The sequence below is a fragment of the Alexandromys fortis genome, unplaced genomic scaffold (genome assembly GCF_014885135.2).
Source record: "Alexandromys fortis isolate MF-2015 unplaced genomic scaffold, M_Fortis_MF-2015_v1.1 scaffold_81, whole genome shotgun sequence".
Classification (NCBI taxonomy): Eukaryota; Metazoa; Chordata; class Mammalia; order Rodentia; family Cricetidae; genus Alexandromys; species Alexandromys fortis.
The window spans coordinates 7,651,265-7,662,452 of NW_026067960.1; the positions used below are offsets into that span (position 1 = coordinate 7,651,265).

General features: G+C 52.5%; 1 protein-coding gene across 3 annotated transcripts; it reads left to right on the plus strand.

Moving 5' to 3' along the window:
• Positions 1 to 1,100: 1,100 nt before the first annotated feature.
• On the plus strand, positions 1,101 to 11,032 carry Lsm14b (LSM family member 14B). 3 transcript variants are annotated; one of them, XM_050153091.1, is made up of 10 exons: positions 1,102 to 1,453; positions 2,745 to 2,908; positions 3,852 to 3,987; positions 4,861 to 4,977; positions 7,138 to 7,305; positions 7,484 to 7,561; positions 7,748 to 7,909; positions 8,198 to 8,348; positions 9,534 to 9,718; positions 9,941 to 11,032. In XM_050153091.1, exons 1-9 carry the CDS (start codon positions 1,327 to 1,329, stop codon positions 9,703 to 9,705), a joined length of 1,275 nt encoding a protein of 424 aa, XP_050009048.1. In that variant the 5' UTR covers positions 1,102 to 1,326; the 3' UTR covers positions 9,706 to 9,718; positions 9,941 to 11,032. The 3 variants fall into 3 exon arrangements, with proteins under 3 accessions (XP_050009049.1, XP_050009048.1, XP_050009050.1); XM_050153092.1 differs by lacking the exon at positions 7,484 to 7,561 and having other exon boundaries at positions 1,101 to 1,453; XM_050153093.1 differs by lacking the exon at positions 4,861 to 4,977 and having other exon boundaries at positions 1,104 to 1,453.
• The last annotated feature ends 156 nt before the right edge of the window (positions 11,033 to 11,188 follow it).

An 11,188-nucleotide genomic window follows, 5' to 3' on the forward strand; every position in this document is an offset into this window, starting at 1 on the left:
AATGTTCAAAACTGTACTCCAGGCATCCACTTGGCATGTGTTAGGCTGATGACAGCACAATTAAGAAGTACATTTTATGTCTCACATTTAAGAGAAATAGTTTCACAAAACAGTACTTATGTTCAGTATATGAGATGTTCCGTTACCGCCTTTCATCCTATTTCACTCTTATGTCAAAATTTTCCTAGTACCCAATACTGGGCCCTAATCTGACGGTAGAGACTGACTGTAAACAGACATGCGCTCCCACATATTACAATTACTAACCATGCATGGCGCGGAGCCAGCATGGCAAGAACAGGGAACGAGTTAGCAGGACTCCCCGAACTGTAAGGCGGGGGCAGGGCCTGGGGCGCAGTCTGAGGACGCGAGGGGGCCTGCGGGTGGCCTAAGCCGGCGGGGACCGCCCAAGCCAGCCAGGGTTTATTTTAAGGACAGCAGCGCCGCAGGCTTGGGAGGAGGGGCAGGGCTCCCCCCCCGGCTCCCCCCCCCCCCCCCCCCCCCCCCCCCCCCCCCCCCCCCCCCCCCCCCCCCCCCCCGCTCTATTTCGGGGCCGCCCGCCGGAAGCGCTGCAATGCTGAGCTGCGCCCGCCTGCCGGTTCCTGGGTCCCCGGGTCCAGCGCTGGCTGTCGGGGTGCGTCTCCTCCTAGCCCCGGGGCCAGGGCCGGTCCGTCTTCTCCAAACGGGAACCCCGGCGCCCGGAGGGCGACGCTTGCTGGCACGCGCGGCGGGAGGAGCCTGGCGCTCCACCAGGACCAGCCCCGAGTCCGCCCCCGAGTTTGCAAACAGCGGCCGCCCGCCCGCCCCGCGCACGCGCGCTCCGCCCCCCGCCCCGCCCCGCCCCGCCCGCTCGATCTCACGCCCCTAAGCCGTGCGCGGAGCCCGCCGGGAACCGGCTGTGCAGAGCTCGAGAGGCCGGTCCCCCCCCCCCGCCATTCCCTTCCCCCGCCCTCCCGGCCATGCCAAGCTGCGCAGGCGCAGCCCCGCCCGCTGCCGGCGGCGCGGCCATATTTAAAGGGAGGCCGGCGCGATGAGCCAATGAGCTTGCGAGCGTGCGGGGGCGGCGCGTGGCGGCGGGAGGCCCCGGATGTGGCTGCGGCGGAGCTCCTCCCCCCTGCTCCCCTCAGACTCGGGCTAAGCGCCTCGCTCCGCACCCTCTCCGGCTCGCTCGCGGCCCGCAGGCCCCTACGCGCGGCAGGAGGCGCCTCGGCGGCGGCAGCGGCAGCGCAGAGGTGCGCGGGAGTGGGCGGCCAGGCGACCGCGCGGCGGCGGAGCGGGCGGGGCTCGGCGCTGGTCCCCCGCGCCTGGCGCGCCCCGGCCGCCGCCATGAGCGGCTCGTCCGGCACCCCGTATCTGGGCAGCAAGATCAGCCTCATCTCCAAGGCGCAGATCCGCTACGAGGGCATTCTCTACACCATCGACACCGACAATTCCACCGTGGCGCTCGCCAAAGGTAGCGGCCCGCCTCCGCCGCGCGCCCAACCGCCGCCCCAACAGCTCGGCTGCCCCGCGCCTGCCCGCACAATGGTGGTGCCGGCTTCGGCGGGGGCCAGGGGAGGAGCGGACCGCGGTCCTGCAGGTGTCGGGGGGCGGGGCGGCTCCGAAGCCGCGGACCTCCCCGCCTGCGAGACGTCCCTGCGGGGCGAACCGCCTGCCGTGGCGGGGGCCCGGGTCCTACGCGCTCTGCTGGAACCCCGTGGCAGCCACGGTCCACCGCGTCCGGGTGCAGCCTCCAGCCGAGCCGGGGCGTCGCTAGAGCTGCCGCTGCCCTGCCCCGCACTCTTCCGACCCTGTCGACTTGAGGGGTTGGTTTGTGATGAGAGAAGTCCAAGAGTCGGTGCGCGCTGGTCCTGGCAGCGTGAGGCCCCCAGAGCTTCTTTGTCTCCGTTCTCCGCGTAAAATGGGGCGCTCGTTTCCTTGCTGCTCCTCGGAAGCGCGAGCGCAGCAGGCCGCCCGGGGTGTGTGTTAGACCCTCGAGGGTGCAGACGGAAGGGTCGAGGCCAGTCCTGAGCCATTCTCCCGAACCCTAGCAGTACCTTTCGTTTGAAAGCTGGCTCCCGCACCCAGACTGGCGCTGCCGGGGAGAGCTCAATGTTCGGAACTCTCCTTGCTGCACTGCTCTTGCCATGAGATCCCCAGTTGGAGAAACAAGGTCCAGTGTAGACCCCTATCCACAATAGGAGTTTGCTGCTTAAGTCCTGCCACCAGACTCAGATCAGCCCCGGAGTCCTGCCAAAGAGAGGTGTGCTAGCCTTCCTAGATCCCGTGGAGGATCCCTTGGGTTCCGGATTTCCTTGTGGACACAGAAGCTAGTGTTGGGGGCCCGAGTTCAGGGACTCCTTTCTTTTGTTTCTGCAGCAGCCCAAGCCTGTTGTTGTTCCCCGCTTGCCTAGGAAAACCGTCTCAGCTGCAGCCTGTGATGAGGGTTTAGGCTTGAAGCTGCTAAGGGTTCCATCTGCAGTCAGATGTGAGGAGGGAGGTTCTGCAGAGACAATCAGTGGGTTTGTGTAGATGTGCAGGGAGCTTTGGGAGGCTTGGATTCTGTGACATTTTTCATGTCCTCTTCCTGCTTTCTTTGAGACGTGGTGCCTTATAGGTGATGTCAGCTGGAAAGTGGGAGATTAAGGAGCTGTTAATTGTCAGTAGAATGCTGTGTCAGAGAGGGCGCTGTAGTGTTAGAAGCTGATCAAATGGACTTGGCACAGGACTACAACTTAACCCTTCTTTTTTTTTTAACCCCTAAGTGAGGTCCTTTGGTACTGAAGACCGTCCCACAGATAGGCCTGCTCCCCCAAGAGAGGAAATTTATGAGTACATCATTTTCCGGGGAAGTGATATCAAAGATATTACTGTGTGTGAACCTCCAAAAGCTCAGCACACACTCCCTCAGGATCCTGCTATTGTTCAGGTAAGTGTATGGGTGTGGTTCGTAAGAGATCTTGGTTTCCACATGGAACTTGGTGTCATCTTTTTGTCCAGAGCAATCAACTTGAAGACTTGTCCTCTAGTGAGCGCTGGCCTGGTTTTCACCTGGATGGTTTCTGTACCCATGCAGCATGTGCTCTGCTGGGTCGTGTGTTCTGTATGGCAAGGCCAGCAGGGAAAGAAAACTGTAGCTTGCTGTATGTGATGTGCTGCTGGTGTTGCCTGGTCCCGGGGGACCTGGAACATTGCCCTCAAGCCCTGAGGGGCCACAGTGTGAGGGCATCAGATGCTTTCAGGATAATAGGGTTGGTTCGCTGTCTTGAGAGTCTTATGCTGTTATATTCCGTTGTTGTAGAACCCTAAATTTGAAAGTCTTAAGCTAAGCCTGACTTCCTGGTAGGTTATATGCCAGGATCATCAGGGACAGGGCATCTAGATGGTTATCTTACATAAAGTCAGGCCTTGGTTGGCTTCTGCAGTGCAGGCTGCTCAGGTTCTGGGATGAGGCTGTGCATAGAAAGGTAGCAGCAGGCAGCGATGGCTTCTGTGGCACTGGAAGGACCCAGCTTGGTGCATAGGTATTGAGGGTGAGTGTGGGAATAGGCCAGCCTTCAGAGGAACAGGCATGATCCTGAATTCTGTGTGGGGAGACAAAGGAGGGGAGGTACGTGAATAGTTCATGGCCCCACATCTCTTCACGGGAACTTTCTCCAACTAAAAAGGCCAGACCGCTGTTGGCAGAGGGGAGTTGTGAAAGGGTTTTAATTTTGTGAAGTTCATGCACTTTGGGCAACACTGGAAACTGCCCAGAACTGCCTACCACATCAGGAGTGCAGGCCGACAGACTTGGCAAGTGCTGTATGTGGAGACTTGCTTGAGAGGTAACGGATGTTGCAGTGCTCTTACCTGTGTGTCTCGTTGTTCAGTCCTCCCTGGGCTCTGCCTCCGCCTCGCCCTTCCAGCCGCATGTGCCTTACAGCCCCTTCAGAGGGATGCCGCCGTATGGCCAGCTGGCAGCCAGCTCCCTGCTCAGCCAGCAGTATGCCGCCTCCTTAGGTCTAGGTGAGTGACCGTTCTGTGTGCTCAACTACCTTTGCCTTGATCACCATATAGTGATAGAATTTTATACCCTGAGAGTGGGACAATTAATTCTTGGTGTCATACAGCTCCTAGACTGTTGCATCGTACCACTCCTGATAAATTACCCGTTTTCTGAGACAGCAGTGTTAGTTCAGAATGCACTTAATCAGAAGTTCTGTGCAGCTGTAGTCTCTTACAGATGGGATCTATCTAAGACTATTAGTGCCCTATATCTTATTATAGCCTATATTAATCTGTTGCAGGAGCCCAGCTCAAACATGGTTTCTACTGAGGTTTACTAGCCTTAGATTAAGAGTATCTCTGTGTTGGGAGTAAGGTCAGCCCCTGTCTTTGACCTGGACCATGATGCTGTGTTCAGAGCATAGAGAATTGGGCACTTTTCTCAGTGATGGGGAGGCAGAGACAGACGGACCCCTGAGGTTGGCTAACTCGCAGGTTAAGCCTGATTATTGGGCAGCTGAGAGACCCTGCCTTAAAAACAAAGTGGATGACACCCAAGGAAGCAACCCCCAGGTTGACCTGTGGCCTTGACATGAATGTGCATATGTACACATGCATGTTTCCTCCACCCCTAAGAACACAGTTTGCATCTTGTCCTTCCATCCTTGCTCAAGACTCCAGCAGCTGAGGCAGGGAATGTTAGTAAACTCCAGACCAATGCTATGGGCCACTTGTGATTGCTGTTCTGATGTGACAGGTGACTTCTCAGTCTCGCTCTAAAATACATCATTTGAGAGGTTGCTTGGCTCTTTCCAGGCTTGCTAGGCATAAGACAAGAATGTCCTGACTTATTTGTGTGCTTTCTCTTTGCTCTTCTCTCTTTCTCTTCTGTAGAGAAGTTGGTAAGCCCTCCAGCCTCAGCCGCTGCTTCCAGCCCTAGTTCCTCTCCATCTCCACAGCCTGTTTCAGAGCTTGACATGTCCTCAGAGCCACCTCAGCTCACTTCCAAGGGTAACAGCAGTTTGGAGAACTAACTGCATGCTTTCTCGTAGACTGTGAGAGCCAGGGGGTGAACAGAGCCAGGATGGCAGGAACTGGAACAGACCCTTCCACTAGGCCCAGGGATCAGGACACTGCTTCTGCTTGGTTCGGCATGTGGCCTGATTTATTAATGCCACTTTTAAAGGGTTAGAAAGAGCCAACAGAGGACTTAATTCATTCTGCCTGGGTTTATGGTTTGGCCTGTCATGGCCATTACATGGGAAGACATAAAACTGTTTTCTTGGGTTTTCTGAGTCCTAAACATGTTCTGGATTTCTGCTGTGGAACTTTCCCAAACAACTCAGATGAAACATGCGTAGTTCTGTCTTAAGGGCATTTGAGGTGGGGAGCTTGAATGGCAGCCCCCAGGTGTTTGACTGCATGAACAATGCCAACTTGAAAGCCAGATGGCTAGTGTTACTATCCACCCACCTATCTCTGTTGATACAGCATTTACAGGGTTTCTTGACCTTCCTCATGTTCTTGTGCTGATGTTTCTGCATGTCTGTTTTACATGTTGGCATCGTGCTTGTAGCAGCTTAAACCTTCATCATTACCCAGCTTAGTCCAGGAGGCCTCCCGGGCCGGGGCACAGAGTAAATCCGTCTATTTGTGTGGGTTGTTATGTCCTGTAGGGCCTCTTTGTACCTAAACGAGGGAATGCATAACCCTTTCTAATTAAGAGCTGTCACTGAGGATGCTTTCCTTGCCCTTAGGATTGCTCACGGAAATCCACCATAGGGTAAAATTGCTTTACAAAGCACACAAGGGGCAGGATAGATTGCTTATAGTTAACCTGGATTTGATTCCCAGGGTCCACATAGTGGTTCATAACCGTCTATAACTCCAGTCCTAGGGGATCTGACCTCCTCTTCTGGACTCTTAAGGAGACCAGGCATGCATGTGGTGCAGACTTACATGTAGACAAACACCCATATATGTACAAATAAATATTTAAAAAACTGTACCCAGAAGCCACTTTGGTGTGACTGTTTCCTGTTTGTCTTTTGGGGTCTTTTTGCTGAGTGAGATGATAGGCCTGGAAAAGTAGTCCATCTTGGTTTCTGTCAGAGAGAGCACCCTACGAGTGCTTGCCGGGAGTGTGTCCCCGACCGTGTGATAGTCCCTCCACGGCAGTGTTTCATTTTGTTTGCCATGACCAGGACTTGTGTTTTACGTCTCACTCCAGTCCCACATAGTCCCTAGGGCTAATGTTCCCCATGGGTTATGGGATGTGGGACAGGTCAAAGGGGGCCACAGACGGTACTGGTGGCTTCTGTGTTTTGCCAGTTTCGGAGGATTCATACTGGGACCACCACTGAAGCTCTGTTTTGAGGGTGCGTTTTGTGTATGGGTATACGTTGGGCACCCGGTAGCCCGTCCTTGCTTATGAGAGCTTTTTACTCTCTGAGAAGCTGTAGGTTGTTAACCTTCATTGCAGTACGTCCTGGTCACCTCATCTTGTTTCTCATAAAGCTGTTCTAGAATTTCAGAGTCTGATTACTGTGCTTTCTAGAAGATCCCAGGCTAGGTGGGTTCTCCTGCATAGACCAGAGTAACATTTCTTGAATTCCAACTTCATTTCAGGACTGTTGACACCTTCAGGCTTGGTCAAAACTTGTCTAGAAAAGCCATTGGTAAACTTGAGGAAGTACCTGTTGGCGTTGGTAGCACAAAGCCTTTCCTCATTGTAGTTCAAAGATCGGTGTTCCTAGAAAACAGGCCTTGCTGCCTCCCTGTGACTTAATTTCCTTTGTCACCTGGATCAGCTTCAAAAGGAGTGGGCCGGCCGGGCAGTGGTGGCGCACACCTTTAATCCCAGCACTTGGGAGGCAGAGGCAGGCGGATCTCTGGGAGTTCGAGGCCAGCCTGGTCTACAAGAGCTAGTTCCAGGACAGGCACCAAAGCTACAGAGAAACCCTGTCTCGAAAAACCAAAAAAAAAAAAAGAAAGAAAGAAAAAAAAAAAGAGTGGGCCGGTCTGGGAGAGTAAATCCTGAGTTCAGACTTTCTCTAGACAGTATGTCACCCCTGCCCTAACCCCACCCCCAGGGTACCATCCAGGAGAAATGGCTGGAGGTAGTAAATTTCTCTTAGCTACTTCTAAACCTGCCTTCCCTCTTCAACTCAGGAGCTGGTTTTCCATCTACCCCAGTTGGCAAGAGCCCCATGGTGGAACAGGCTGTCCAGACTAGTTCTGCTGATAACTTGAATGCTAAGAAACTCTTACCCACCAAGGTCACCTCGGGGACACAGCTCAATGGTCGCCAGGCTCAGCCAAGCAGCAAGACTGCCATCGGTACTTGCACTTGATATCCCCTTGCAGTTTACTATATGTTCCCGATGTAGAGAACTCACTGGGCTGTGTGGGCAGGCAGCCTAGCCCCATAGGCTGCATGTGGTGGTGGTACTCTGCTTTGGTGGCTGGGTTCTGGCTTCGGCGGGAGCTTTGCCTCACTTTTCCCTTTGCACCTTAGATGTAGTCCAGTCGGCACCTGTGCACACTCAAGGGCAGGTGAATGATGAGAACAGAAGACCTCCACGGAGGCGGTCAGGTAACTCCATGGCCACGAGCAGCAGGGCCACTTTGCTTGCCTGTGCTGGGGACTTGGGGCTAAGGTGGGCCTTAGTGAGCTGTGCCCCCTTTGTCTTCAGTGTGTCTGTGAGCCACTTTTGAATTCAAACTGGAAATAAGTTGGTGACTTCAGCCATACTGGGTTTTTTTTTCTTTCTCCACATAGGCAATAGGCGAACAAGAAATCGTTCCAGAGGGCAAAACCGTCCAACTAATGTTAAGGAAAACACAATCAAGTTTGAAGGTGACTTTGATTTTGAGAGTGCAAATGCCCAGTTCAACCGAGAAGAGCTCGATAAAGAATTTAAGAAGAAGCTGAATTTTAAAGGTCTGATTCACTTGAAAATTATCCCCCAAGAGATTCCCTAGAGCATGTTAAGACATGATGGCTGGCATTGCTCTGGAAGGATGTGGGGTCCTGACCAATGTGAAAATTGGAATGAGATGAGATGAGGAAGGGTTGGGGTGGGGGTTGTGAAGCTTGTGACTCGCAATGAGAAGAAAGGGTCTCTGGCATGAAATGTTTAGGTCATCCTCTGGGCCTGAGCGCACCCCCAACAGGAAACCATTGGGTAGTGTTTGTCTCTGGACCTTTGTGCCCTGCTTTTCTTTGTAGAAGACAAAGCTGAGAAGGGGGAAGAGAAGGACTCTACTGTGATGACCCAGAGTGAAGAGACTCCCACTGAGGAAGATCTTCTGGGGCCCAACTGTTACTATGACAAATCCAAGTCCTTCTTTGACAACATTTCTTCTGAACTCAAAACAAGGTCAGGGCCTGAGTACACTGTGGGAAGGAAGACTGGTTTGTAAGTCCTAGAAGCACACAACTAGAATGTACGAACATTAAGTCTGAGGTTTGAGTTTATATTCTGGGTGGGTGTTTTGGGATCTTACATTTCTACATGATAAGTACGAGAGTCCCAGCTGGGTCTGCCTCTGCCAGCTAGGGTGTAGTACCATAAGCCTCTGGCTGTCCCCTAGCCTGATTTGGACTTGCTGAGGTCAAGTCCTTGCGCTCCCTGTTTGCCTCCAAGAGTTCCGTTTGTGTTGTTTTTTTCTTGTCCATCTGCCTATTGGCATAGATACATGTAAGCAATTGGCTGAGCACCCTGTCCTCCCAAGTCTTGGAAGTCAGTGATTGTGATATATGTGTCAGCACTGTGGATGAACACTCCCAGACTGTACAGTAGTCTTCAGAGCAGGCATGGTGTGCAAACACAGACCTAGGAGTCCTGTTGGTTGAATATTAGGCACACTGACAGCCAATGAAGAACAGGAAATGAGCTGGGTAGTCTGAGCCATACACACTGTCAGGGGAGCAATTGAAGCAAGAAAGATACAAGCTAAGAGAAGGACTTAGGCCCAGCTGTATCGTAGGAGGGGTGTGGCCAGGACTCTGCAACAGCTGTAGGAGTGAGGAACGGGACTTCCACCAGAATGGGCAGGTTGATGGTGCTGGCTATATTCTAAGCAATGAACTTCACTGCCTCCTGGTGACAGTGGCTGAAGATGAGCTGGTGTGAAGCTGACCTGGATGGCTCTTAGGGCTTCGCTGTGTCCACTTGTGTCCATTGTTTACTCTTGTGATAGAGGTGGGTCTTGAGCCACAGGAGGCCTGGTGTGCAGTGTAAAGGTGTGTGCTCCAGGGTAATGTGCTCCTGTCTCGGGCAGCCACAGCAGTAGCTCATCCTTCTCACTGCTATTTGAAGGACAAAGCCTATTTCAGAAACATCAGTTGGTGCCCACTACAGTCTGATTTTTGGTTTTTCAAGACAGGGTTTCCCTTTTCAAACAAGGTTTTCTTGCTGCCCCTGGAGCTTGCTCTGTAGACCAGGCTGGCCTCAAACACAGAGATCCACCTACGTTTGCCTCCCCAATGCTGGGAATAAAGGTGTGCCCCACCACCGCCCAACTTACAGTTGGATCTTAACACACTTTATCTTTTGGTTTAGTTCTAGGCGAACAACATGGGCAGAAGAGAGGAAGCTGAACACCGAGACCTTTGGGGTATCTGGGAGGTTCCTTCGTGGCCGCAGTTCACGCGGTGGATTCCGAGGAGGCAGAGGCAATGGAACAACACGGCGCAACCCCACTTCCCACCGAGCTGGGACTGGCCGGGTGTGAGGGTGCAGTACAAGTAAGCGAGGAACCTTCTGGATCCCTGGGTGGTAGGGTGAGATGCCTAGACTGTGTTTAGAGCTGCGCGCACAGAAGTAAGTCTGGCTGAAGTCCTGTGCGGTGCTGGGTGGGATGTGGAGGGCCAGGGTTTCCTTCCTCTGTCTCCTGGTCCCCGTGGTGGTGAGGGAATAGACAGCCGTGTGACAGGTACCTTTGGACACACGGACTTCTTGTTTCATAGGGTCCTGAAGAGGACAGAAGGAAATGAATGCTACAGTCACGGGAGAAGTGATCTTGTTTACCAAGTCTGGATGCTACTTAGCTTTGGACTCAACCTAAACTTGGATGTGGTCTGATTAGAACCACTTGTTTTGGGGGAAGTATTTTGTGGGTGACCTTGTGAAGGTATCTTGACCTACATTTTCTTCTTGGTTGCACACAGACTAATTGTAAGGTTTTGGTATTTTGAAAAAAGGTTTCTATAGGCAAAGGCTCAATCCTCACTTTGTAATTTTTTTTTTAATGACAGCTTTGACTCTTAAAACAGAACCAAATTTTATTTGGCACATGTGGTGTCCAAATGTCTCTGCAACCCATCTGGCCCCTGGTGCTGCTGGCCTGGTACCCCAACTGCTAAAAGTGGGAAGTCTCAGGAGCCAGGCAGGGCCAGCACAGGGTGAACCAGTTATATGGGGTGGGAGGGCCAAGGGCAGTGAAGGGGGGTGGGGTTTCATGGATCATGTTGTGTAATGAACCAGTGATGTTTAGTGTTGGAGGCTGACAGAGGGATGAGTGAAGAAGTTCATTGTAGAGCCTGGCTTCCATAGCTACTGAGGCTTACTGTCGAGATCCAAGACAAGGGATGTGGTGTGCCCAGCTTCCTGCCCTTGTCTGCCTCTGGCCCAGGTCAGCCATTGTTAGAAGACTCTGGCTGCACCTAAGTATTCTCATCCACTTTGAAATGAGCTGGTCTTTTTTTTTTTTTTTTAAAGGTCACTGGCCTTGTTTCCTCAATTGTAAATAGTTATTGTGTGTTTATTTTAAAGGTGGTGGTGGAGGGAGGGTGGGAACATAAACTTGTTGCATGAGTAAATGGGTCAGATTTTCTGTATAAGCATGCGTCCTCTGACTGACAGGGCATTTTGTTGAAAATAAGCACCTTGATAACCAAAACCCCTTCAAAATAGCTATAAAGCTTTAGTTCTGTATTGATGAAGTCACATTGCAAAAGCTTGGGTTTATTTTTATAGGACTTCATAGCTGAGACTAGAACATAGCACTGGGGCTACTGTTGGGGTAATGCAAACTCTAAATAAACATTCAAGCCTTCAAATGCTGCCTCCATCGCCTTTGTCATGTCCAGGCCTACCCAGAAGCAAGAACTAGTCAGGCCTAGAGCACACCTAGGCTACTTAGGTGTTGGAGATATATGCCAGAAAAGTGACCCAATGACCACAGATGAAGAAGGCAGGCTGGTTCTCACTGGGCA

Bases quoted from the DNA above. Each gene is read 5' to 3' on its own strand.
- Lsm14b (XM_050153091.1), top strand. From the start codon at position 1,327: ATGAGCGGCTCGTCCGGCACCCCGTATCTGGGCAGCAAGATCAGCCTC. The intron at 1,454-2,744 runs GTAGCGGCCCGC...TTAACCCCTAAG, and splicing joins CACCGTGGCGCTCGCCAAAG to TGAGGTCCTTTGGTACTGAA. The intron at 7,306-7,483 runs GTACTTGCACTT...TTTGCACCTTAG, and splicing joins AAGCAGCAAGACTGCCATCG to ATGTAGTCCAGTCGGCACCT.